Source organism: Cricetulus griseus, chromosome 4 (assembly GCF_003668045.3).
Source record: "Cricetulus griseus strain 17A/GY chromosome 4, alternate assembly CriGri-PICRH-1.0, whole genome shotgun sequence".
NCBI lineage: Eukaryota > Metazoa > Chordata > Mammalia > Rodentia > Cricetidae > Cricetulus > Cricetulus griseus.
This window is the reverse complement of record NC_048597.1, coordinates 41,957,156-41,980,075: the sequence shown is the minus strand read 5'-3', so window position 1 is coordinate 41,980,075 and position 22,920 is coordinate 41,957,156. Positions and strand designations below refer to the sequence as shown.

At 38.6% G+C, this 22,920-nt stretch overlaps 1 protein-coding gene across 1 annotated transcript in view; it reads left to right on the top strand.

Annotated features, from left to right (window-relative positions):
- The window catches only part of Myh15 (myosin heavy chain 15), a 120,954-nt gene that overhangs the window by 29,333 nt on the left and 68,701 nt on the right, over positions 1-22,920 (top strand). Inside the window, exons 13-20 of the mRNA XM_027413358.2 lie at positions 2,092-2,241; positions 3,062-3,232; positions 13,121-13,297; positions 14,000-14,132; positions 16,520-16,587; positions 17,479-17,566; positions 19,649-19,766; positions 20,556-20,679. Coding sequence (XP_027269159.1) covers positions 2,092-2,241; positions 3,062-3,232; positions 13,121-13,297; positions 14,000-14,132; positions 16,520-16,587; positions 17,479-17,566; positions 19,649-19,766; positions 20,556-20,679 — 1,029 coding nt within the window. The remainder of the gene's footprint in view (positions 1-2,091; positions 2,242-3,061; positions 3,233-13,120; positions 13,298-13,999; positions 14,133-16,519; positions 16,588-17,478; positions 17,567-19,648; positions 19,767-20,555; positions 20,680-22,920) is intronic.

Here is a 22,920-nt window from a genome sequence, read left to right as displayed (position 1 = left end):
GAAACTCTGTCAGACTCCCCCCCCCCCCCCCGCAAAAAGCAATAAAAAAGCAACAACAAAAACCCACTATATATAATTAATGGACTGGTTATGTGAAGACCATAACAGGCTTGACCATCATGGATTTATCTTCAGCCTCATTGAGAAAATTAGCATAATTGCATAGTTTACAAGGGGCAAGGCAAATGTCTCATCTACTTTAAACTACCAGTGCCTTCTTTAAGTATAAATCTAGTAGTGAAAAGGATGTTTTTGTAAACGTCTCTGCATCTGTGGATGTACCTCAGTGGTAGAACACTTGCCTAGCATAGATTTGTCAATTCCAACTCATTCTCTCTCTCTCACTCTCTCTCTCTCTCTCCTTGCAACCCTCAGAAGTAAGTGGACTAGGAATATTTATGATACTTTATTGGAGGAAACATTTAAGGTAACCTTGGTGACTTTTAAGGCTATGGATTATACTGAGTTATTCTGGGACATCAGCATCTAGAATAGTGCTCTACAACTAGCAGGTGCTTTATAAGTATTAAAATAGTACAACTTGGTGAAGTCAAGTCATATCATAAGTACTTGTCAGTGTCATTGTTTCTTAGACATTCACTGTAACTTGGGTGTGTGATATGCTGTGACTATTGAATAGGGTTTTTCTTCTTATGAAACCAACATGCCTGCATGAAGACTGTCATTAAATCCACCTCTTAAATTAGTGCATTACACGGGATTAAGTTGCAACTCCAGACTTTAACAGAACTAGTTAAGAAAGCTAATGTGTTATTTTTCAACATTCAAAAACAAACCACCTCATCCTCTTGGGAAGAGTAAAAAAGAATTTTCTTAGCTTCCCTTTGACAGGGAAGTCTGTAACAGAATGATTTTCCCTGAGGCCATTCTTCATTCAGGAAAGGTAAAGCGCACACTGAGAACAAAAATAATAATGAGTTGGAAGTCAAGACTCGACAGAGCCTCCAAGAACACTATTGGGATGGAACTACTGTATCCCAGGGAAGGTGAGTTAGCTGCTAAGGGTCATGCAGCTTATCGATCAGCAGCATCAGCAAGAGCACAGCATGTTGTAGGGATTATAGATTTTAATATTCAATATTAACAGTACTAAAACCTCATTGGACACAGAGCATTAAAAGAAAAATATCCTGACACTTATTAAACGGTGATGGAGACTTTATTCAGGACTGTTGTAATAGAGATATTGCAACAGGGAAGAGATTTTGCACTGAACTCCACATACAGCCATGACAAATGGGAATTTATAGGCCAAGAACAGAGAAAGGGAGTGAGTGATGACACATTTCTAAGAGAAGACATCAAGAAAAGGGGACCATTGGCGAACTGGATTAATAGATTTCTTGCTAAGGACAGGTTAAGAATTTATACATTAAATGGGGAATGAGATACATTATCAGGTACTAAAGGCAGGAGAGTCCTCATAAAATGACATAAGAGGGCTTTTCTTGCAACTGGCCTGGATGAATGGGAATAGTATTACTATACGGATTTGGGGCTCAGCCTGAGTCTTGACATCTTTTAAAAGTTACAGATGATTCTGATACTGGAAGAAGGTCTTTTGGCCACAATGTTCAGAACAAGGCTCTAGAGCATCAAACAATATCCTGGGACATCAATAGGAACATGATTTCTTTCTTATACTTTTGATAAGCAGGCACTGTGTTAACTTTCTTCAACCCTGCTTTCCTCCTTTACCCAACCTTTTCTTGCTTCCTTTCCTCTTCTTTTTCTCATTATATTCAGCATAATTTTAAAACCATAAAAGATTAATAAACACATACTGGTTTGACTTGACTTGTTTGCAGATAGACAATGCCCGGGATTAAAAACAAATTTTTAAAAAGGAATATTTTAAAGATTTACCTTTATTGTTTATGTGAATGAGTATATATGTGGGTGTGAGCATGGCATGTGTGAAACTAGAAGAGGTCATTGGATCCCCTGGAACTAGAGTGACAAGAGGTTGTGAGCTGCCTGAACTGAGCACTGGAGAGCAGCAAGTAATCTTAAAACACTGAGATATCTCACTACACACTTATGAAGAAAATATTTAAATATGATTCCTAGGTAACCTATGCTGTTGGCGCACTGTCTAAGTCAATATATGAACGGATGTTTAAGTGGCTAGTGGCACGCATGAACCAGGTCCTGGATACCAAGCTGTCAAGCCACTTTTTCATTGCTCTTCTTGACATTACTGGTTTTGAAATACTTGATGTAAGTATACATGGGAAGAGTAAAATTAACGAATATTTCAAGGAGAGTTGAAAATTTGAGTTGTGAAATGTAACCATGGGAAAACATGATCAAAGCATGCTAATATAAATGAATGTGGAAGGGGGAATACCTCCTAGGGTCCCATTCCTAGACATGAACTATAAGCAACTAATGACTGCATGGAGAAAGAGAATTAGTCTCTCCTAGGGATGAGTCATTTATGGGTTGTTCAATTCAGAGTGGTCACCACAAACACACAAACAACAAAAATAGACTCGGCAGTTTGTATTTATACATTTATGCATACATATACACACATATGTATATATGTAACAATAACAAAGAAAAAGGTTATCAACTGGAGAGTAGGGGTGCATGGGAAGGGTTGGAGGGAGGAAAGGGAGGGGAAAAGTTGATATAATTCTATTTCAATTTATAAAAGGAAACAAAGAATAGAAGGAAACAAAGACAAACAAAGAGAATCATTATACCTAAACCCTAAGGTTTGATTAGAAAAGAGTTACAATAAGTAATAATAATTATTGCTACAATTAGTATTAAGTATTTAATTTCTTAATCCATATTTAAATAAAAGTAAATAGAGTCCTTTGTGATTTTTGAATCATAATTCCACTGAGTATTATTTTATCACAATAATCATTAGTTCGTAGATCTATCTGGAGAAGACAAGAATTGAGCTGAGCACCATTGCTGCTTGTGTACATTTGCTATGTGTGATGGTGATTATGATTTCTCATTACTATGTATTCTTGCAAGTAGACTTCTATCTTATTTGTACTTTTCTTTCTACTATTCATAGTACAATAGTCTTGAGCAACTATGCATCAATCTTACCAATGAAAAGTTGCAACAGTTCTTCAATCAGCACATGTTTATTCTGGAGCAAGAAGAATACAGGAAAGAAGGCCTTGGGTGGATAGCCATTGACTATGGTCTGGATTTGCAAGCCTTCATAGATCTCATTGAGAAGGTATGGTTGTTTTATTAATTTTATTTTCTTATTCATGTTACATGTCAACCACAACTCCCCCTCCCTCCCCTCCTCCATCTTCTCCTAACCCTAACCCCATCCACTCTTCAGGAAGGGTAAGGTCTCCCATGGGGAGTCAACAAAGCTGGCACCTTCAGCTCCTCCACCCCAAAGACTGAGCAAGCATGTCACCATATGGAATGGGCTTCAAAAAGCCAGCTGATGCACTAGGGATAAATCCTGGTCCCACTGCCAGGGGTCCCACAAACAGACCAGGCTACAAATGTTGCCCACATGCAGAGCATCTGATTTGGTCTCATGCAGGCTCCTAGCTGTTGGTCTAGAGTTTGTGAGCTCCCACAAGTTCAGGTCAACTGTCTCTGGATTTCCCCATCATGATATTGACCCCTCCTTGCTTATATAATTCCTTCTCCCTGTCTTTGACTGGACTCCCATAGCTCTGCCTGGTGCTTGGATGTGGATCTCTGCATCTGATTCCCTCAGTTACTGGATGAAGGTTCTATGATGACAGTAATAGTAGGGAGGGTGCCTAAAGTGGCCTCCTTGTCCATTTTTGCTTATAAACTATCACAGCTTACCATGCTGATCCATCTCAGGTAGCGGCCTCTGTCAGAGGATGGAGAATGGATCTGGAAGGCTCTTTCCATCTTCTCCTGATGGTCTTTGTGTGCAGGATCTGACTGTCCTGTCAGCTTCCCTACTCAATCATGTGCAATACAGTCTGTCTGCACATTTGCAGCATGTGCATGGTCTCCACTGTTAGAATGTAAGGCTCTTGTTGAAAATCAAATGGCCAAGCTCTGTGTTTCTCAAGGGAAACACAGAGCTAAAGAAGTGACATCTGCAGCACTTATCTCATTAGCAATGAGCAAAGCCTCAATTGAATATGCCAAGCTTGTTGACTCCCCATGGGAGGCCTAACCCTTTCTGAAGAGTAGATGGGAGTGAGTTGGGAGGAGATGGTGGGAGGGGAAGGAGTCTGGAGGAAGAAATGTGGTTGGTATGTAAAATGAATTATATATATATATATATATATATATATATATATATATATATATTATAAGCATCACCAGCCCTCCCAAACAAACAAACAAAAAATAATGAGCATAGCCATACCAGGAGAAGCCTAAGAAAATATGGCAAATTAGTATTAGATAAACAACTGGTCTCAGGGCTGTTATCTAGCAGAATATTATTTGTTCATTTAATTCAACTGGTACTGGTTATTTTAAATAATTTTTGATAGTGTTCCATGGTTTATTAGCAAATTAGCTGAACTATACAGTTTCTGAATTTTGTGAGGCCCCCCTACTCTGTTCTGTGTTCTAGAATGGATTAATAGGGTTTGGTAGAAGGGCTCATGTTCTCTTTTCTGCAAGAGCAAGTGTTGTTGAATAGTAATAATTCCAAGTCTTTTCTTGGTTTTATCAGGAATTGAAGTATCTTTTAGAGACATGTCTGAGCAGGCCAAAGTCTTTGCCTTTCTGAAAGTTCTTTTCATGCTCCAACATTTGATTGCCACCAACCCTGTCAGGAAGAATGTAGGGTAACTAACCTTTCACTGTTTTATGCAGGCTTTTTTATTTTACATAAAAATAAAGCCTAGTATTCTTAAAAGGAACCAACATCACATTGATTTCATTTTGGTCAGTGAACTTCCCGATGGGGGGGGGGCAGCTGAATAAAAGAACAGATTCCCTATATCACTATAAACTTGGTAAAATAATAGTAATAAACCAACCATGGTGTGGTAAATTGTGTGTGTGTGTGTGTGTGTGTGTGTGTGTGTGTGTGTGTGTGTGTGTGTGTATTTTCTGATTAGAAATACAATAGAGCTTCAGATCAGCAAAGAGAAAGGTTTAACTTTTAGCAACTGTCACTTCTAACACCTGCTTACCCTGTTTATACTAAGACACTATTTTTAAATAGAAAGAGGAATATAGAGATTGTTCACCCCATAGTAGGTCAATGTTATTGACTTTTATTTGACCTAAGGTTATTGCCTCATTTATTCCAGCCTTGAGTTTTCCATGTTATACACTAGCAATGTGGATGTAATTTCCTGTTATATTTTCTACTGGTTTGATAAAATGTGAAAAAGTATTGACCAGGTGATAGAAAGCAAAGATAAGTCTTCAACTACTTCAAAGAACTCAAGTCAGATTAATAGCAAGAACTCTCTTGAAAAATGAATTATTTTTGAAAAGATCCAGTATATTGATTTGGGTTCTATAGAGAAAATTGTTTATTTTAATGGCAAAACTTAATTCTTGATACAGAATGAATCATGGAAAGTTTTAAATTAAAAGTAACTATAATACTTCAATATATACAAAACACATTGTGTCATACATACTCGGAGTATTTATAGAGGGAAAAAGAATTTTCTTTTTTTTTCTCCCCATTTCATTCCCCTATGTTCTCAGAGACAGGTAAACCATGGTCCTCCATCTACACAAATTTGAGTCTTTCATCTGTGAACCTGAAATAATGAGTTTTGTACTGTGAGGGTCAAGCAACACAACATGGAGACAGACAGGATCTTTCTTTGTCCTTGCCACTGGGAGTTTAGCTTCAACATCAGCTGAGTAGTCTGTGATGTTGAACCTCAGGCCCAGCTTTAGTTCCTCAGAACCGTCATGAGATCCTCTGTCAATTCTGGGCACAGCATGGATATTTCCTTATTTCTTTGTGACTGTTGTCTGGCCTCCCCTTCCTAGAAGGTTTCCAGACCCCATGTTTTCCAACACAATACAAAACAACCATGCTATCCACAGGGTGTTGCTCAATATTGGTTTATTAAGTAAATGGATGACATTACAGTTATTTTAAAGTTAGTCAAGATATCTTTTAAAATATGAATTTCTGACTTACCCTTTCCTGTTTTTTATTACTGGTCAAGCAATTGCTGGACTTGAAAAAGTGATTTTCATAATAAAAATGTAATGCTTTTAAGTTTACAAAAATGTTTATCTCCTACTGATTTTATAATATATTTTTAACATCAAGCTTAACCTTTAATTTTGTTCTCTAAGCTAATTTTTGCTATTTTAGTATAAAATGATTGACCTGAGTATCTAGATATATCTTATATGCTTGAAAAATTTTGTAAATGTATAGCTTCATGTTTTTTTTATAGTTTGTCTATTGTTCCCCAGACAAGTGTCTTAGTTTTCAGAATTTAAACATTTACATATTGCAATATGTATCAATGTTCCCCTATCAATTAATTACTTTCTAGAAATTTCTTGAGGACTTACACTGAGGGTAATAAGGAATAAATTCTCAAGGAACTTCTCTTATAATTGGAAAGATGTCTTGAAACCAAGATTGTTTTTTATTAAATAGATAAATCTGAGTTCACTTCTTTGTCTTGATTCTGTCCTCCTCACCCTGTTACTGAGACAAGGACCTCTGACCTAGGTTATGTGGATGGATGGACATGTGGTTTCTAATACTGAGCAGAGGAGTTCAGCAACTTATTTGTCTTGGTGTTCATATTTTGCTCATATTTCTGAAATTTGATGCCCTATACCACTTGAGGTTCCTCTCTGAACAGAATGAGTAAGTAGGAGCTAAAGGAGGCAGGCTCTGAAGCAATAGGGTGACATTCAATATCTGCAGGAGGATGAGATGGGTGTGTCTAAATTATTTTACTGCTAATAAAGGATAGAAACCCAGCTACTGTACCTGGTCCATCTCCTATGGGGTGGGGATAGCCTGCCAGGGTATCTAATCAGAATGGACAGTGGGGGAGGAACTTATGATTTGTGTATCAAAGCTCCTCTTGGTTTTCCCCACATGCCAAGGCACACAATAAGTATTTATTCTAAATTATGACACAGTAATGTACAGATGATCAATCTAAACCCAGTAGAAATCTCAAGCATTGGGCAAAAGCAAAGGGATTATAAGTCTAACAAGTGTAAAATGTCTTTTAAAAATTGCTGAGTGTAAAATAACCATAATGAGAGACAGACAAAAGAAGGTTCAGAGTGACCAGAAAGTCAGAGGTTGACTGTGTCTGTATGGATCTATAATGTCCTGCTAGGAAAGGAATAATGTTTTAGTTTAGATCTTTAGAAATGGAAGTGATTTCTGCAATTAAAGATAGCTAGTGAGATGACAGGAGGATATACAAGCACACACACACACACACACACACACACACACACACACACACACACACACACACAGAGAGAGAGAGAGAGAGAGAGAGAGAGAGAGAGAGAGAGAGAGAGAGAGAGAGAGAGAGAGAGAGAGGAAATGTCATGTCCCTACTCAGAGCCTCCAATATTCATAAACAAATACCTAAGGAGGAAGGAGGAACAGGCTGTGAAGGGCTTTGAATGTATTTATTCCTATTTAAAGCAATAGGAGCAAGTTGGGTTCTGAGCTAGGCAACGGGGGTATGAGAGCAGCGGATATTTAATATGCTGTGAGATGAGGCTGCTAGATAGGCACCAGAGAAATCAAGAGGTGCTGAACCAGGGCTGCACACATGCCAGCAATAAGAAATGATTGCGAAAGGAAAGAAAACAGGGTTCATGATTTTTAGAAGGATAGTTAATGGCGCAGATGTTATGGTCAGAGCATCTGATTCAAACCATGTACAGTGAAATATAGGTGTAATAGAATTTATTGTCAGTTTGAGGCCTCAAAGCAGACCTGTGTGGGATTATCTAGATTAACGTTAATCTTTGAGAATGTTTGTAAGGGATTCTCTTGACTAGGTTAATTGACCTGGAAAGATCCATCTTAATCATGGTGGGAGCATTCCCTGAGCAGGAAATTCTGGTTTGTATGAAATGGAAAGAGTAAACTGAGAGCTAGCATGCATTCAATGCTCTTTCCTTCTTGACTGTGTGAGTCATGTTAAAAGCTGTCTTGAGCTCCTGCTGTAAGGATTCAGCATTACACTGGCCTGCCCATGTCACCTGGCAGAATGCACTCAGGCAGTACGATGGTCAGCTCAGGGTTCCACGGTTGCATAATCTGCACGCAGGTGCAAAGGACCCCTTTAAAAGAAAGACCCTCCCACTTATGCTCTCTTTCCCACTCTCTTGCTGTTCTCCTGGGACAGACCAGACATTTCCTGTCTCCTTCTTCTCTTTTGTCCTCTCTCTGTCTCTGTGTCTCTTTACCTCTTTTCTCTTTCCTTCCGCCTCCCTCTCCTTTCTAATAAAACTCCTCACTTAAGCTCTGTCTGCCTGGCATGTTTGTCCCACAGCTTGGTCATCCTTGCCTGCCATGGAATCCACCAAGAAACCCCATGTGCTTTATTCCTAACACCTGCTGCTGTAACTTCTCTACAATGATGGCCTGGAAACTGGAACCCCTTCTCCCCTCAGTTGCTTTTATCGGGGTATTTTATTACAGCAACAGGAAAAAAAAACCTAAGACAATAGTGCAAGATGTTATGGGACAGCAAATAATTACCCCTTTCCAACCTATTTGGAAGTTAATTTGTTGTAGAGCTCCATATTCACTAGAAGTTTACACCTCTAGAACAATTAGGAAATAAAGGAGACCCTGAAGACAGTGATCTTCCCGCATTAATGTTCCAACTGTCACATTTTAAGGTGTGATGTCTACCTGGTTTATATCAAATGGAAGCACACACCTCAGAGTTGATATTGATTTCAATGGGGACCAGGGACGAGGGACCAGAGGCTCTTCAGGTGTGAGTGCAGCTCTGTGTGAACGAGCACCATCTCCTTGTGAGGCTTTGCCACTGTCCTTTTGCTAACAGGCTTCCTCCTAGGAGATGCTTATGTTTTTAGACAATTCATTCCAGATTTCTATAAGTGTTGGCTGTTGGTATATGGGCAAATACATGGTATGAGATGGAGTTCGTTCTTCCAAGCTTCAATGAGTTTACAGCTATTTAAGTTATGGCATTCCACTCCCCCCTTTTAATAGTCCCAATTTTTCATTTTGCGATGAACTTAACAAAGCCAGTGTTTTATGTACAAGATGGGTATCTTTTTTACATGGGCTGCTTTGTGCTGACAACACCTCTTTACTCACTGCATCTTGAGTCTTGGGATGCAGGGAGGTGCCAAGAATCACTTTTGGAATATTGTCCAAAATATTGTCCAAATATTGTCCAATATTTGTCCAATATTGTCCAATATTTGGAATATTGTCCAAAACTTTCTATGCAGGGTCCAGGTCAATGAGCATTTTTTAAAGGATAGGAACCCTGAGATCTGTGAGATGGCTCAGTGGGTAAGAGTGCTTGTCACAAAAGCCTGACAACCTGAGTTTCAACCACAGAACCCACATAAAGGTGGAAAGAAAGAATCTACTCTATGAAGTTGTCCTGTGGCCTCTGCATATGCCATGTGACACACATATACACAATGATTATATATATAATGATTGAAACCTTTATCTTCAAATATCTGATGAATTATTATGTGGAATAAGAATCATTTCTGTAGCTTCAGTGAGATATTTAGAACTAGGAATTTTAAGTCTAAATAAATTTTGTTTTAATACATTAGATATCTACTGCCTTGACTCTGATATGATCTCTCTGTATGGAAACGTAGGTGGCTGCCCTTAGGAAGCAGTTCTGATGGGAACTGTAAGGATCTGTTAGGAAAGTAAGAGTAGATATTTATGGTATTTTGAATGTAATTGTTCCCCATGAACTGAGGGAATGGCACTATCAGAAGGTGTGACTTTGATGGAGGAGGAATGGCCTTGTTGGAGGAAAGTGTGTCACTGTGGAGGTGGGCTTTGTGGCCTCGTATATGCTCAAGCCACACTCAGTTTCTCAGATCACTTCCTGTTGCCTGTGAGATCAAGATGTATTCCTTTCTCACTCTCAGCTCCTTCTCTAGCACATGTTTGTCTGGATACAACCTGTCCCACCATGATGGTAATGGACTAAGCCTCTGAAACTGTAAGCCACCTAATTAAATGTTTTCCTTTTAAGAGTTGCTATGGTCATGTTGTATCTTCTCCTAAGTAAGACAATCTTCAATGTTTCCTCCCGGCTATAAATTGAAAAGGGTTGAAGGGAATCATGAGGGCGGTGTTCTTGCAACAAGCAGCCATGTTCTATCTTAATTGCTATAACTGGAACTCATTTCATCTGTCATATCTTTAATTATCTGAAATAGTGAGTTGCTCTTAGAAGGCATTTCAAAGTTATTCATAGAGTGGATAGGTAAATAATGTTAATTTAAAAGAAATATATATATATATATATATATATATATATATATATATATATTTCATAAGCATCCCTGATTTTTCCTTGTTTGCCAAATGTGTTTTTCCTGTGCATGTTGTATAGTGAAAGGAGCCATTTAGGGAAATGCAAATCAAAACAACTCCAAGATACCATCTTTCGCCTGCTAGAATGGCTAAAATCAAAACCTGGAGAGGATGTGGAGAAAGGGGAACACTCCTCCACTGCTGGTGGGAGTGCAAACTTGTACAGCCACTTTGGAAATTAGTATGGCAGTTTCTCAGGAAAATGGGAACCAGTCTACATCAAGATCCAGCAATTCCACTCTTAGGCATATACCCAAAGGATACACAATTTACAATAAGGACATCTGTTGAGCTATGTTCATATCAGCATTATTTGTAAACGCTAGAACCTGGAAGCGAGCTAGATGCTCGTCAACTGAAGAATGGACACAGAAAATGTGGTACATTTACACAATGGAGTATTACTCAGTGAAAAAAATTAGAATCTTGAAATTCACAAAATTAGCAAATGGATGGAACTAGAAGAAACCATCCTAAGTGAGGTAACCCAGTCACAGAAAGACAAACATGGTATGAAAATCATTCATCTATGGATATTAGACATAGAGCAAAGGATTACCAGCCTACAATCCACACCACTAGAGAAGCAAGGAAACAAGGAGGACCATAAGAGAGACATACATTGTCCCCCAGTGAAGCAGAAAAGACAAAAGCCCCTGAACAAATTGGGAGCATGGGGGAGGGGGAGGTAGGGAGGAGAAAGAGGATGGGGAAAAGGAAAGGGGAGGAGAACATGAGGGATCAGGAAGATTGAGTGGGGAGAGGAATAGAGGAGAACAAGAAAAGAAACACATCAATAGAGGGAGCCACTATAGGTTTAAAGAGAAATCTGGCACTAGGGCATTGTACAGAGATCCACAAAGATGACCCCAACTAGGAACCTAAGCAATAGTGGAAAGGCTACCTTAAATGCTCATCCCCTATAATGAGAATGAAGACTACCTTAAATGTCATCCTAGAGCCTTCATCCAATAGCTGGAAGCAGAAGGAAGCAGAAGCAGAGATCCACAGCTAAGCATTGAGCTATACTCCTGGAATCCCATTGTAGAGAGGGAAGAGGGATGAGAAAAGCAGTCAAGACTGTGCTGGAGAAACCTACAGAACCAGCTGACCTGACCTTGTGAGAGCACACGGACCCCAGTCATAAAACTGGGGAACCAGCATTGGACCAAACCCTCTGAATGTGGGTGCCAGTTAGGAGGCCTGGGCAGGCTATGGGACCTCTAACAGTGGAACCAGTATTTATCTCTAGTGCACAAATGGACTTCGGAAGTCCATTCCCTATGGAGTGATACTATTTCAGTCCAGATACACAGAGGAGGGCCTAGGTCCTCCTCCAAATGATGTGACAGACTTTGATGATCCCCCATGGAAGGCCTCGCTGTCCTTGGGCGCAGGTGGGGGTGGGTTGGGGGGTTGGTAGGGGGTGTGGGAGGATGGGAGGGAGAGGGAACAGGGCATTGATATGTAAATGAATGTTTCTAAATACAAAAAAAGGAAAATAAAAGAAATCACTAAGGTTGAAAACTTGTCTTACACTCCATATTGTCTTCATTAGGAGGTGTGACATAGCTCTACTTTCAACTGCATCACAGTTCAAACGACGTCTCACAATCTCTGACCCCATTTCTAGGCAGTCTAGGGATCAGCCAACTTTGATGCTATGGGCCAAATCCAGCCTGCAGTCTGCTATTACTGAAACATTGCCACTTCTTTTGGTTGCATGTGCCACAGCAAATGATCAGGTAGCAAACAAGTCGCCAGGACTATGAGCATTTAGAGAAAATTTGCTTAAGGAAGTAATAACATTTTCTGTCCCATCTCCTTGTATATTTCTAAAGCCCTTTGACATGTAAAGAATATTGTTAGCTCATAACTTTCTGATTGGCTGACTCCTACCCTAAAACATGTTTTCATTCAAGCACACATCAATTCACAGCACATTCAAAATCCAGCCGTCTTACCACAGCCTGGAAGTATTTTGGGATCCAGCTGCATTTAACTTTGTAATTTTTTCCCCATTATACTATGTGTCCTGCCTGGCTTTGCTTGTGTCACACTTGCTTCCTTCAGATAGGATCTCATACTCACATGAGTCTTCTACCTTGGGGGTCCCTGCTATCTTTATTTTCCCCTTTATCTGCCAGAATACTTTAACAAGATGTTTCTGTTTTTTTTTTTGTTTTGTTTTGTTTTGTTTTTCTTTTTCCCGTTGAGGGCAAAGAGGTCTCATGGTAAAATTACTTGTGCCCCTTCATTCTTAGTTTTTATACTTTACACAATTTCTTCAGGGCTTTTACATTACTAAATTATTTTCCAATTATTTATTTGCCTACTATCTCTGTTCCACTTCAATGTCATTAGTATGCAGCTCACTGCTGCCCCTGCTGGTCTTTGTGTGACACTGCAAGTAACACATATTTACAGGACACATGCATGGTATGACTGGATATAGTTCTGTGCAGGGAAGAGCTTCCCTTTGTCAACTAAGTTCCTACTGAAAGATTTATATTGATGTAGTACTGAAACTACTCTTTTCTGGTGTCCTTAGAATTCATTCTCATCTTTCTCCCACAGCCCATGGGCATTTTTTCCATCCTTGAAGAAGAATGTATGTTTTCTAAAGCTACTGACAAGACTTTTGAGACCAAACTGTTTGATAGCCATTTTGGAAAGTCACCTTACTTCCAGAAACCCACATCTGCTGAGAAGAGCTATGCAGTTCACTTTGAACTTGCTCATTATGCTGGAGTGGTGAGTTAGCCCTAGACGCCCAGGCCCACGTCTTCCGGTCTTTGTATCAAATGAAATTGCCCAGAATCCTCAGGTAATATTTTAGCACTGTTTATATTAAATGATGAGATGAACAAGTGCATCTCAGTGCCAGAGGAGAGGTGGTGTCGTCTTTCGGTGCTCAGGAAGTGAAATGTCCACACTACAGTAGCGTAGGCAGAGAGGAATCTCAAAAGAAACTCTGTCACCCAACCTCAAAACAGGGTTGTTGCAGAAAGCCCTGGTGATCATCTGTGTCACAGGACACCTCCTCTTGTTTGTCTTTTTTTTTTAATTGATGTTGTATATGTGATTTCAAATCACACAGTTTTAAAAACGTGGCTCGATGTAGTAGTCTCTAAATTTTGGCCAAAAATTTTCCAATGACCCTATTGCCTCCCCAGTCCCTTTCTCCGTCCCTTCTCTTAAATTTTTTTCTCACCCATTACTTTTTTTTTTCTCTGTAAATTCTTTTTATTTTACTTTCCTCTGAAAATGTAAAATTTAAAAATCTCCCTGGGCTACAAGATGGCCTTCTGGAATGTTACTCAGCATTGTTGCCAAATTAATACTAAAGTATACAACTTGGGGTTTTTTTTCAAGCAATGCATACTTTTCCTTTTTGAATGGATGAATGTATATCTTTTCTCATTTTTGTTACCTGAAACACATGCCTTTCCAAAGGTCCCTTATAATATCAGTGGTTGGCTTGGAAAGAACAAAGACATTCTTAATGAAACAGTGGTGGCTGTCCTTCAGAAGTCTTCCAACAAAGTCCTGGCAAGTCTCTTTACAAATGACATCATTTCTGGCAGTGGTGAGTCGGTCTCCATTGAAGTTTTACCTCCACCTGGGGATTGATGGGTCATATGGCTTTTACAAAAGCTGTTTCTGTTTAATGTGATAAGAACTTGTGCTTTCTGTGATGTCCTTCAAGAGTGCTTGTGGCCAATTCATGCTTTCTTCTAGACTGACCTACAAAGAGAAAAGTGCCAACACTGTTTGGTGATTGTTTGGAGAAAATACTAATCCTCAAATTGATATCAAGAGACTAATATATGTTTTGCAAATCTTAATTAGCTTTATTTGCAATTCTAAATTGCAAATAAATTGGCAGTCTGAAACAGCAAAACAAAACATAATATATCAAACCACCATACAAGTAAGAGGTGCCATTCATACCTAGAGACAAGAAAATAGTGTATAAAACTGGAAGCTACTGAAGCAACCTTGTTGATTATTGCATCTATTTTAGGTGAACTTGATTTGAATAGTTAGCAGACTATGTTTGACTAGGACCTGGCAACTTACTAAAGGTTGTCTATAATTTGCCAACCAGAGAAACATTTGAGCTCAACTTAAGATGACCTAAGGCAGCTTTGAGCCCAAAATTATCTATCTCTCTATCTTCTATTTGTCTATCATCTTCCTTTGATTCATACAAGTTGAAAAATCAAAATATTTCCCCCATATCTATGGATTTTCTTTTCCTTTTCAAAATGGAAATTCTTGGTAAATATTAAATCTGTCAAATTCAGTTTACCCCAGCACAGGTGGAACGGGGTGTACTAGCTGTTCTTTCAGCAGGACATACACTCTCACTCCCTAATATTCTCACTTTTCTATGATTTTATACCCACTTCACATTCATTTCCAGTCTCTCTTAGCCTGTTTTAGGCCTTCTGATGAACATGGTCAAGAAGTAGATGAAGAATTTAATATTTCCTGGTTTTTCAGCACATGATGAAATAATAAAGGAGAAAACCTGGCATACTCTGGGCCTGTGTCAAGAGGAGATAGAGAAATAAAAGTGACTGTGTTTAATTTTGATAACTTGGGGACAGTATGCCTGATTGTACTCTTTTTTTTTTGAGACTGTCTTGCCAGTGGCTGGCCTCAAGTTTCTTATTCTCTACCTAAGTCTCCTAAGCAACCAGGATGACTGTCGCAGAGTACTGTGCCCACCATTTGTCTGGGTCTTCTGCTGTGCCTATAAGTTGTTGAGGAAGTATCTGTAAAGCTTACAGTTCTTGATTGGATAATTATCTGACCTCACATAGGAGAATCAGAGCAGGGGATGGCCAGACAATTGGGAAGGAAGTTGAAGTCTCTCTCTTCAACGTATACCACATTCTTTGCATACAGAAGGGAAGAAATTTATTCTAGCACTTCTTGGAAATAAGTGCTTCTACAATTCTAACTCATCCTCACATTAAATTGTCCATAATAACCATACTTTCTCTTGGCAAATTGATGTATTTTAGATCAGAGTTATAGCTTAACAAATGCAATGTCAGGTAATTGTATTCCCTATTCAAAGATAGGGAAAATGAAGTGCACAGAATCATGTGATCCATTTAGAGGAACGTGGCTTCCCAAAAGGACATTCATGATTAAATTTCATGACATCTGCCTCTCTGCAGTTACTATTCATGTTCAAAAATCATTTATTTTAGTTTTCTGTACTGATAGGTGTCCCGCAGTCTCCCAATTGCGTGTGGCTTTTGTCCCTTCTCCTGTTGTACATTTGAATGAATTAGGACTGCATACCTGTTTGCAAGATATTTTGACTTAGTATAGATCCTTTTGCTTCAATAATAAGGAACAGGGAATACATTTGTCTGTTTCATAAACCTTGAAACCGTGAAGGTGTTGCCATAAATAGTCAATGTAGGGAAACTAAAATGATAAGCATATCACACCATAGGTAACTACTAGAAATATTTTGTTTTCCAAGTTTCCCAAGATGTTTCATTGGTAGTCACTTATAACATAACTGTACTTAAAACTAGGCATACACAATCAGGAGAATGATATCGAAATAGACATTCTGTAACTTTGTCTCTTAAAATAAAACTGAAATATTTCTACATAATCATTTTAAAGCATGGAGTATTCTACTGTATGCATATTTATTCATAATTTAATGTGTCTTAATGCACATTTCTTAATTTCTCTTTTGCTCAAATTTTTCCACAGGGCCTAGATAATGTTTGAGTGAATATCTTTATATAGCTTTCTGATTATTTCTTTAGGGAGAAGCACCATAGGCATTTTGGAAGGATGTACATATTCTCAATGCTTTTTGGTACATTATATCATGTTTAAAAAACTTGGATGAATTTGTTTTTGTCAACACTATGACAACATTATATATTATGGATGAAGGAATTTTTAAACCATTTTCTTCTTTTGCTTTTTAAGCTACTCAGTTTGGTGAGAAGACACGAAGAAAAGGAACATCATTCCAATTGATTTCATCTCTGCATAAAGTAATTTTCACTTTAAATTAATTAGTCATTATAATTCTGTGTGTGTCTGATGTGTGAGCATGCATTCCATAGCATACATGTGGAAGTCAGAGGACCATTTTGTGAACTCCGTTCTCTTTGACCTTTATGTAGGCTCTGGGGATCAAATTCAGGTAACGAGGGTTTCAGGTCAAGCATGTTCACACACAGAGCCATTTCATCAGCCTTACATAAAGCCACGAAGGTAGATAATGCCATCTTGTTATTATGACGGGCTTTAGAAATCACTAGTGGTGCCCTAACTAGGTTCCATTTGTCAGCCTTATACTAGTCCTCTGGCTGATGCAACTATTGGCTCATAACCCTCCCAGTGAGTAGAATTGCCCTTAGGCAATGGGAAGCGAAGGCACCTCATTGTCCACCTCTCCAGACTTTGGCTCTGCTCTGCTTCAAGAGAGGACCACTGTGGTGTGACTGGGGGTGTGGAATCAAGCCTAAGGCTGATTCAGCACCGTTGCCTTTTCTTCTGTTCTCTATCCTGCTTCCTTCACTCTTAAAATAAATGTTTTAAGCAAACTCAGATTATTCTGTACAATCTGATCTAAAATAAAGGCTTTCAAAATAGAAAACAGAAGAAATGATAAGCAACCTTGTTGCTTGCCTTCAAAAGTTACTGAATTCAAATTCAGAGCAGGTGGAAATGATTCACAATGGAACTATGGCTGTCAGGTAAGTATTGACTTGCCATAGGAAAGAAAAGAATGTGTTTGGTAAGCATGTAATAATGTTGAATTCATTGTCTCCCTGTTTGTGCTCATGTCAGATTTCAGATTCAGCTGACAGATTGAAACTTTCTGGGGTTCTTTTGAAGCTTGCAAAGTGATTTTGTGTTCATTGTGGCTTTTATTTTAGGAAAACATAAATAAATTGATGACAGATTTGAAATCAACAGCACCTCATTTTGTGAGATGTATAAATCCAAATATGAACAAAATGCCAGGTAAGAACTAGACATCTTTACAATTTACAGTAGGGAATATATTTTAGTTCAGCCTTGTTGAATGCACCTTAAAGAATTATTTACTATTTCCTCTATAGATGGGTAGATTTTCACATAGAAAAATGAAAGGAAGTCAAATTGGAGGTTTCAGGAACCTCCCCAGGCTTCTTTGAATTCAGTTTCAGATGGCCATACAAAAAGACTTCTCAGAGTAGGCTCCAAATGGAATTGGTCTTTGAATATTAGGTTAAAACATGGGTGCTGAACTTCTATTCATTTATTAGAAAGAGAAAATATTATTAAAGCGATTGAATAATGAATCAGGATGATACTCTAGCACAAGAATGGTATTTAGTCTCCATAAACTAAATTGACCATGAAGATCATTTCAGAAAATGTTAAACATCTTCTCTAGTAATCTCCCCAAAATTAGCATTTTCCCTTCATATGCCTATTTCCTTAGTTACGTGCTTCTAGACAGTAGACACTTTTGCAGTGAATTAATGGGGGTAAGGTGGTGATGAGAGGACAGTGGTGAGTTTCCCATTTGCAATTCTCAAAACTTCTCTGCCAAATTTAATTCTCTGGATCACATTCCTTAGATCACAATTCAAAGATTCCCAGCAGACTCCTTGGAATATTCGTATTCTTAGAGCTTTCATTCAAGGTGCTCGGACTTAAAGAACCCATACAACAAGAACTGTTTTCAGACCATTGGAATTCATACCCTGATAGTGCTGTTATGATCTGTGTGGGTCTGTACTATTTTGTATTTTTCTTTATGGAGTGTAATTAAGAACCCAACCTTGACAGAACTGTGACCTAATTAGAGAGAGTGTGATGCCAAGTAATGTTGTTATTGAAATTTTTATAAGGGAGACATTTCCACATTACATGTTTATTTAAGTGTGTATGTATGTATGTGTGTATGTATGTATGTATGTACGTACATACGTATGTATGTATGTATGTATGTATGTATGTATGTATGCATGTCAAGGTATTAGGAATAACATAACACAAGACTTCACACAAGCTAGGCAAATATGCCATATAAGCTACAGTCCCAGACCTCAGCTGGGCTTCTGAGTATATCTAAGTGTCCTGTTTTAGTCTAGCAAAGAATGCAGTCAACTGCCTCTGAATTTTGGAACAATTCTGCTACTATAGATGGCTTCTGTGGAATCAGAGTGAATTTCAGCAAGTTTTCAACAAATGCTTCATGCTTTAAAACAATCCTTCATATGTAATAAAGGGGATGAATGGATTTCATCTTAAAGTGTCAGAAGCTTCTAATCCCCCTTGTTATGAAAGATCTGGTCCTGTGCATAGGAGGATTGGAGTACAGACATAGGGTTTAGCTTACATCTGTGATCTGAGACATAGTTAGAGACACGGCAGGCCTTTGTGAAAGGGGTGGTCTTTGGCTTTGTCCAGAGTACTGGATGAAGGCTGGATGAAGGTCAGATACACTGGATCTGTGGATGGCTTTCAAAGGCTTCCACCAGAGAGTCCAGCTAACAACTGAAGAAGGGTTCTTTTGTTCAACAAAGTGGTGATAGAAGAATGCTCACACTATATAATAAATGTAGACACTGGCAACAGAATAGGGGAAAAAGAAGGCCTGAATGTGGGCAAATCCATTCTAAGCATAAATGCAAACAGAATTGTGTGGTTGATCCACCTTTGCCTTTCTTTCCCCCCTGCCCCCACCATATAGTCTGTCCCACCCCCTACTGGAAATGGCAGCCCACTTTCTCTTGCTGCTTTTTGTTAGCAAATGTATATGATGTCAGCCTTTGCACATAACAAAATATGTGATCTTTTTCATTTTCCAGTAGAATGTGCCTATAAAGTTTGATTCTATATTAAAAAAAATTCTAGGTAAGTTGTATCTGTAGAATCTTTCCTGGTAGGACAAGGACTGTAAGTATCGTCAGGCTGGGAGCTAGTGAACTGTGAAGACTCATGTGCATCACATTGAATTCAGACTTTCTTTTAAACCCAAGATGCATCAATGAAGATGATATCTTCTGTGATAGATGTTTGAGAATGTTGAGTCTGTGTGTCCCTCTCTTTCAGGTGTATTGGATCCTTTCTTGGTTCTCCAGCAGCTGCGTTGTAATGGTGTCTTGGAAGGGATTAGAGTATGCTGTGAAGGGTTTCCAATTCGGATGCTATATGATGACTTTAAGCAAAGGTAGACACATGTTGGAGGTCGAGGTTTCAAAAGTCTGAAGCAGTCTGCTCTGTTTCCTCTGTGTTCTTTATGCATGCTCTGTTTGTTTATTTGGTGTGCTCCACTCTATAAATTGATATGTTTTTGTTGGTGATTAGATACATGCTGACAGAGTTCTATATTATTTGTTCTTAAATTCAATATCTATATAGATGGGAAGGACCTTAAATCTCTGTTAGATATTAGACTTATGTATAGAAGAAATATATGTGGAAGGAAGATTGAGAGCCTGAAGTGCATCTCTGAAGTCTACGTGCTCTATGGTAGCTACCATCCAATCAAACCGCTGCATATTTAGCAATAGAGAAAAGAAGGGCGCAGCAGTGTGTAGATGGTAGGAGGCAGGGGAGGCGTCTTTGCTTTCCATGTCCTGAATTTGAAAAGTTAAAATTACAGTTATCAAGACAGTTTGAGCAAAATGTGATAGAGCAAGACCACCTGTCTAAGAACGGAAAGGCACGTGTCTACACTTTGCCATCAGTTTCCCTGTCCATATAGATACTTACACTTGCCCATTTTTCTTTTCCTTCTCAGTCCCCACTTCCCCAGTAAAATTAATCTTACAGTCACAACACTGTAGAGAATATAAACTGATCGGTTGGACTGGTTGCTGATAGCATCTTCACTATTGCTGCCAGGACTTGTGTTGGAGTTGAGCAGATTGGAAGGAGAGCTATGTATCTGCCCTAGCTTTCCCTCACTTGTTTTGAAGTACTCTTTGTTTGATCCCCTGGTCCCATTTCAAAATAGGTACTGTATCCTGAACCCAAGGATATTTTCAAAGACTGAATTTGTGAGTAGCAGAAAAGCAACTGAAGGAGTACTTGGCTTCTTGGAGGTAGACAATTCCCAGTACCAGTGTGGAGTCACCAAGGTAACCCAGAAATGTCAAAGAATGCATTTGGGAGGGAAGAGGGAGGGAAAAGCATACATTTTAAAATACTGGTAAATGCCCAATTATTAAATAAGTTCTTCAGTTCTTGTGACCAGAAATAATACAAATAGAGTCCAAGTCATAGTGAAAAGTTTAACTCTGCTTGAGAAAGAAAATTTATTGTAACTTAAACAATTCTAGGTTTTATTAACATTATTTATTTTGATATTGAGGGTTAAATATAGGGCCTTGCATCTAGTCAAGCACTCCCTTGCTGAATTACACTCTGTCTTGCATGTAAATCTTTATAACTAATTGCCTAGCCAAATTTGTGTCACTATATAAAATACATAATTGACCTTTCTGTGAGAGAAAACAGAGTAAGAAAATGTGAGCCAGGTTCCCAGAGATAACTGCTTGCACATGTGAAATGTTTTATGTAGTGTGCTGAATTGGAAAATAATTATTTCTTGAGTAATTTAGTAATTTAAAAATTCAATTACAAACCAAAACCAACTTTCTTAAATATGATTATTTAAATTCTACTTTACCCAAGAAACCCACATGTTTTTGGAAATTTGTGGTTACTAAAGTTTGATTCTACCTGGTAGTTAATACCATGTTTTTCTTAAAGACATCCACATAAGACCAACCTTCTGAAAGAGTGTGAGAATGCAGGGTAAAGATCTGTCTGTCTCCTTTCTGTCTATACAGCCTTCCTGAGCTTGCCTCACTATTCTTCTGCCTCAGCTTTTTGAGTTGCTAAGATTATAGGTGTGTAACCAAACCTAGCCCTGTAGGATAGTTATATGAATGTTACTTGATTCTTACACTTTGAGTGCCTAGAAATCAGTGTTTATCATTTGTGTTTTTTCCTTATATCTCATTATTTTTGCCATATAACGCTCATCAGGGCTAAAGCTCACATGAGCTAGTGGGAATCTCAAATCACATATATTAAGGAAACTTTCACTGGTGGACGGGCAAATGGAAGTGAGAGGGACTCACTGATGAGACTGGACATATTTTAAGCAGAGATTCATTTTCGCAGTTGTTCAAGATGCCTTTAAGAAGAGCCACATGTGTTCTTCTATGAGATTTGTGTCACAGGTAGCTATTTACCTCACCGTGGCTCTTACTGATTATTCTTGGGAAATTCCGAGTCTCTCATATGTAGAGCAAAAGTATCTTCTAGAGCATGGTTCAGTAAAGTAAGATGGAACAACCATATGGACTATTTAAAAATCACTGCCAGTATCTTGCTATTCCTCTTTTACCCATTACCAGGGTCCCTCTCTGCTTTCCTGGTTTCTGTGATTACTCCATGTTATAAATCCACACCTGAGATTATGGAGCTAGGAACTGCAGATGAGGGAGAACATGCAGCTTTTGTCTTTCTGAGTCTGGGTTACTTCACTCTATATAATCTTTACTAGGTCTACTCATTCACTTAAAAATTTCATGACTTTATTTTTTCTTTACAGTAGAAGCATATTCCATTGTGTACAGGTACTACACTTTCACTATTCCCTCATCTGTTGAAGGAAATTATGGTTCCATTTTCTGGCCATGGCAATATCAATGGGCATGTTAACATGGAAGGAATAAATTTGTTGGGTTCCACTCCTACCCAATGAACCACAGGCAAATAATTACTGAATATATATATATATATATATATAATATATATATATATATATCCTCTCTTTGGGATGAGCACTCTTTTTTTTAAATTTTTTATTTGAATTAGAAACAAGATTGCTCTACATGTCAATTCCAATTCCCTCACCCTCCCCTCCTCTCCTGCCCCCCAACTAACACCCTACCTATTCCATACCCTTTCTGCTCCCCAGGGAGTGTGAGACCTTCCATAGGGGGTCGGCTGAGTCTGTCATATCATTTGGGGTAGGGCCTAGGCCCATCCTGTGTGTCTAGGCTCAGGGAGTATCCCTCTATGTGGGATGGACTTCTGAAGTCCATTCCTATGCTGGGGATAAGTACTGAGGGATGAGCACGCTTATTATAGAGTAAGGTCTGCTTTGAAACAATATACACACAAACAAGAAAAATGAATTCAGTACACAATATATATATATATATATATATATATATATATATGTTGTGTGTGTGTGTGTGTGTGTGTGTGTGTGTGTGTGTGTGTATGTGTGTGTGTGTGTGTGCACGCACATGTGCGCATGCATATACACAGAAGAGAGAGAGAAAGAGGGTGAGGGAGAGAGA